At 52.0% G+C, this 2,806-nt stretch overlaps 1 protein-coding gene across 3 annotated transcripts in view; it reads right to left on the reverse strand.

The window, feature by feature from the left end:
• The window catches only part of SMOC2 (SPARC related modular calcium binding 2), a 136,718-nt gene extending 135,917 nt beyond the window's left edge, over positions 1 to 801 (reverse strand). For 2 of the 3 annotated variants that reach the window (XM_057373633.1, XM_057373631.1), the window contains exon 1: positions 135 to 800. In XM_057373633.1, coding sequence (XP_057229616.1) covers positions 135 to 209 — 75 coding nt within the window. In that variant the 5' untranslated portion in view covers positions 210 to 800. Of the gene's footprint in view, positions 1 to 134 lie in introns of all 3 variants that reach the window. The other variant, XM_057373632.1, reaches the window with a different exon arrangement.
• Positions 802 to 2,806: the final 2,005 nt, after the last annotated feature.

The raw sequence follows: 2,806 nt of genomic DNA on the forward strand, positions 1-2,806 counted from the left end.
CGGCTGGGGCTCCCTGCGCCGCCCGGAGCGGGGCGCAGCTCGGCCCGGCAGCCGCCCGCGGGCCGCATCGCCCGCTCAGGTGCGCCCGGGAGCGGCCCGGAGGGAGCCCGGCGCCAGCGGCAGGGCAGCCTTACCGTGAGGGCGGAGAGCTTCTGTGCCGGCACGGCGGGGAGCAGCTCCGGCAGCAGCAGCAGCAGCGGCACCCACATCCTGAGGCGGCGACAGCGGGCACGCAGCGGCTGCGGCTAGCGGAGCACGGGATGTCGCTCCTTGGGATGTMGCTKCCCCCCCGGCCYGACGCCTGCTTTGGCTCCTTTCCAATCGCTCCGACTGGGAGGTCCCAGCTCAGGTCTTCGGTTTCCCCTTCTGTTTCCCCACCCCACTCCTTCAAATTTGCCGACGCTTGTACAGCTGAGAGGCGGCAGCTTCTCCTTCTCTCTCTCTCTCTCTCTGTGTCCCTCCCTCGCTCCTCGGGAGTCARTCCCTGCTCRGAGATGCTCCCCAGCCTCTTCTCTCCCGGAGCCCTCCCACTGCCGGGGGAATCTGCCGAACGCCGCCGCCTCCCCCGGGGCGCCGCGCYTGCCCCCGCCTCGAGCGGGCTGCTGTCTTAGCCCTGGGGCTCCCTTGCTCTCCCTTTCCAGCCCCGACTCCTCTGAGGCAGGGGAAGCGGGAGGAAAGGACTGAGACGGGAAGGGAGGACCCACAACCACCACCGGGAGCACACAGGAGGCACTGCCGCGGCTACGGAGGCTGGCGGTGTGCGACCTCACAGAGCCGCTCTGCTCCTTTTCCTCTTATCCTGCCCCCTCCCCAGCCCGGCCTCCGCTTTCTCCTYCCAGACCCACAGATCCTCGCCGATTAACCCTCCCCGCTGCTCCAGGGGGAACATATCTTGCTTCCCCCGCAGGGTTTATTCCCCCCCACCCCCTCATGCTGAATCAAGATGTGCAAATACCGGCAACGCTTAGCGGGCGGGGGAGGTCGTCCCGACCCCTTCTCCTGTGAGCCCGGACCCCCTCCCGCAGTGTCCCTGTCCTGCCCCCGCCGCGCTGCCCGCCGGGCACTGCGCGGGGTGGGAGTCAGGCCCGTGCCATCCAAGTTTCTGGCTGGGGCAAAAGCCACTACGGGTGCAGCTAATGCCAGGTGAAGCCTTCCACCTCAGACTTTGGCACTTTTCGTGCTCATCCCTTAGGAGATAAATAGAGGTATGTTAGTACTTCTTTACTGCAAAGGATCTCCTCGTCCCTGCTTCCTAAAGGAAACACTTTTACTACTTTTTTTTTTTTTTTTTTTTTTTTTTTTTTTTTTTTTTTTTTTTTTTTTTGTCACTGGGGTCCCCTGCGGACCACCAGCTCACTGTCAGCTTGCAGGGATTTCCACGGTTAAGTGGTCCTACCAGGGATGCTGAAGCTATCAGAGCTTGYTTTATTCTCCATGTGTGCTTATTTRTGGGAGAGGACACAAAAGGGCTTTAGGAAGTCTGCAAAGTGGYACACTCCCAGYGCATAAATGACAATTTCCTTRCAGATCTCCCACTTAAAAGGGAGAAAGGCTTTCCAGAATGGCTCRTAAGTCCATTCACAATAATGCATTGYTAGCTATYYYATCTGCATAGATKCCACTGAAGGAAAATTTTRTTTTACTTRTAGTTTCTCAGTGATGRGTYTATCCTAATCTCAGTCCYCAGCCCCCACAACTAGACCCATCCTGAGCCATGTGTTGGGGTCAGTTTTGACCCAGGTTCCACCACACCAGGACTGTGTCCACAGTTGAGCTCTGCTTACCTTATGGCTTGTGCACATATTTCCTGAGGTCCTACACTTCCATTTGTATCACGAAACCCACATATTCTTCTCTTCTCCTGAGTCTTTTTAGAGCTGTTGAGGAAAGCAGCTTGTGTTGCTCAGATGAGGGAACCTCGTGGAGCATCCTATATAGCTCAACAGCAGTAGATCCAAACATGCAGGAAATTCTCAGCAGAATTTACTAGAGTATGAGTGCTTTCATTTCATGCTTTTAATGGAGTCAGAAAAAGAAAAAAGGGAATTAYCTCTCTGCTAYAGGAATGTGCAGGCTGCTCTAGAATCCTGTGGATGGTTGACAGTCCAGCATTAMATTCAACAGGATTGCTCCAATAAGAATCTTAGAAATTGTGAGAAAGGAAGACGTATCTGTCTCTTGACTATCAAGATTCCACAAAAGTAAATCCTCTTAGTTTACAATCCCGTAGTGTAGTGACAAGGATGGACTGCTAGATCCAAACTGAGTTACTTGGCGGGGGGATTTAGGCGTTCAGGAGTCTGCTTCTCATAGCMGGATCAAGTGTTGTTTGGCAGAGGAGAATGTGGTTCTGAGAGAGAGAGATTCTTTTTCACCTATGAGTTTCTGGCACCCCTATTCAAAGAATTACCAAGCAGATTCTCTGCTCACACCTGCTTTTCAAGTTTGCTGCTTCTCATGAAGCAAATGCATTCTGCAGTCTCACTTGAGCAATTCCAAACACTTGATTAATTTTTAAAGTTTGAAAAAAAACTAATGGGAAATAATATTAAAACTCAAGCAAGCAGTTCTTGTAATACCTAGAGTATACACAGGCAGTTACAGACATGCAARCTGGTACAGAATAGTTATTTCCATGTTGTATGACTAGGACATACCTTTCTCTYCTAGGTTTCTACATAACTGAGAATCATGAAGTGCAAGTCAGTGACAGAGACTAATTGTGCATGTAATAAATAATAACAAAATAGAAGTAATTAGTATTTTTACTTGTAGGGCATTATCTCTTAGCTTCTTTTAAACAAAG

Source organism: Malurus melanocephalus, unplaced genomic scaffold (assembly GCF_030028575.1).
Source record: "Malurus melanocephalus ecotype Western Australia unplaced genomic scaffold, MMel_1.1 scaffold_203, whole genome shotgun sequence".
Classification (NCBI taxonomy): domain Eukaryota; kingdom Metazoa; phylum Chordata; class Aves; order Passeriformes; family Maluridae; genus Malurus; species Malurus melanocephalus.